The sequence below is a fragment of the Microtus ochrogaster genome, linkage group LG7_11 (genome assembly GCF_000317375.1).
Source record: "Microtus ochrogaster isolate Prairie Vole_2 linkage group LG7_11, MicOch1.0, whole genome shotgun sequence".
Classification (NCBI taxonomy): domain Eukaryota; kingdom Metazoa; phylum Chordata; class Mammalia; order Rodentia; family Cricetidae; genus Microtus; species Microtus ochrogaster.
This window is the reverse complement of record NC_022032.1, coordinates 15,327,251-15,329,354: the sequence shown is the minus strand read 5'-3', so window position 1 is coordinate 15,329,354 and position 2,104 is coordinate 15,327,251. Positions and strand designations below refer to the sequence as shown.

At 42.6% G+C, this 2,104-nt stretch overlaps 1 protein-coding gene across 1 annotated transcript in view; it reads right to left on the bottom strand.

The window, feature by feature from the left end:
* Pdgfrl (platelet derived growth factor receptor like) overlaps positions 1–2,104 on the bottom strand; it is a 52,674-nt gene that overhangs the window by 35,117 nt on the left and 15,453 nt on the right. Inside the window, exon 2 of the mRNA XM_013351973.2 lies at positions 1,301–1,598. Coding sequence (XP_013207427.1) covers positions 1,301–1,598 — 298 coding nt within the window. The remainder of the gene's footprint in view (positions 1–1,300; positions 1,599–2,104) is intronic.

The window sequence follows — 2,104 nt, the reverse complement described above, 5'->3', positions numbered from 1 at the left end:
ATCTTAACTACTGCTCCTGAAGAAGCCCCACCCACCCCAGAAGATTGTCACTCAGACATAACAAATCTTTGGTCTTTGTTCCAATCATCTATTCACAAAAGTAAAACCCATCATATACAGCTGAAAGGTTTTAAAGTAATTAAAATTAGTCTCAAGGCAGTTTGCCCATAGGAACCGATTTGGCCATTTTGGTTTTCCTTATGGTTGTTTAAAAGAACATAAAACATTGAATATATTACTTTTTCACTAAATGAATTATAAATTATTCATTTCTGTGCATTAGGTTTTCCTACAAAGGTTAGTTTTCTATTTATTTTTGTCATATGGTTTACTATAAAGTTGAGGAATGAGTGGCAATTTTTTTTAACTGTGGGAAGAATTTCACTAATTTCTGCCATAATCATAAAGCAGTTTTTGTCATCTATTCTTTAGTTTAAAGACAATAGCTTACAAACAATGTATTTCAGCTTCAAAGATCTTATTCAAAATCAGCAAACTATCAACCCAAATCTGCTCTTATAAAACCAGAACAGAAAGACAGACCTTGGAACACTCAGCCCTAAATGGGATGTCTCCATTAAATTCCTCCCTTCGAAGTTCAGGGAACCCGAAGGAAGAGGAGGCAGAAAAAAATGTAAGAGCCAAAGGGTATAGAGGACACCAGGAGAACAAGGCCGTCTAAATCAGCACGAGGAAAGCTCATATGAACTCAAGACTGAAGCAGCCTGCACAGGGCCTGCGCAAGTCTGCACCAGGTCCTCTGTGTCTACATCATGGCTTTCAGGTTAGTGGTTTTATGAAATTCCTGGTCTGTGGAAGAGTGGATGTCTGATTCTTGTGCCTTCTCTCGGGCTCTTTTCTATCTGTTGACTTGTCTTTTCCAACTCCAAAGTAACAGTTTTTCCATTTATCTTACTACACTTTATTTTGACATATTTTATTACTAACTCTTAGAAACCTGTTATTAATATAATAAAGACAGAAGGAGAGTGTATTTAAAAAGGAGGGGAGGTAGAGGAGGAGCTGGGAGGAGTTGAGGGAGGAGAAACTGTAATCTGGTCATAGTATGTGGGAAAAGAGTCTATTTTCAATAAAATGGAAAAAAAATGTATTTTCTTTAAAAAATAACACCAGAGCATTACCCTATTGTTCATCCTCTATCTCACAAGGTGGTCACCTAACCGTGTAACTGAGATGCTCGCTCTATTTTATAGTCATGTGGAGTGGGACGGTGGATGTCAGAGCGATGGAAGAAGAATCAAACCTTTGGCCTTGAAAACAAAAAGACAGCATTGCTTACCTGAGACGGGAGTCCTTGAAGGTGTCCAGATAGGCGGGGTAACTCCACTCCACCCTGCTCCCTTTACAGCGGAGCTCTACAGTTTGCCCTGCCGTCAGACTCATCACAGCACCAGGTTTCTGGAAGCGACCGTTATCCATTGCTTGCATCATGATGGACTGGCTCTTTGGTGTGGAGTCAGCTGAGTCCCTGTCCTTTGTTTTTGGAACCTTGGGTTTGGCCTTTTTGTTGGTAGGTTTTATCCTGTTTTCTCCTTGTTCCTTTGGACGCTTGTTCTTTGGGGGGTGTTGACCAGCAACTGCAAAGGCGTGAGAGGGAAGCAATGAATTACACTCCCTGAGTAGAAGAAGCCCACAGCATATGATGTCACTGCTTCCCCCTGCTTTATGCCCAAATCCCTTTCATCCATAATCATAAGCCATAAAGCAATTATTTTTCTTCATCCATTCTACAATTTTAAGACAACTTAAAAGAAATATGTCGCAGTTTCAAAGATACTATTCAAAACAGCAAAATATGAGTCTCGATCTGGCGACCGGAAGAGACAACATTGGGGTGAGTGAATGCGGAGGCATCCGGGAACAGGGAACTCAGATGTTCCCCATCCCTCCTACACTTCCTGGTCATCCTGCAGGGGCTATACTGCCCCGATACCTCCTCTCTCTTCCTATCCCATCCAGCTCACATCCAGAACCTCCCACCCCCTGTCTCCCTCCCTCCCCTCTTTGGCGGCATAGCACCTCCCAGCTCAGCCTGCTCGGGAGCTGGGACCAAACCCGAATCGGGAGGGCAAAGGGGAGGGCA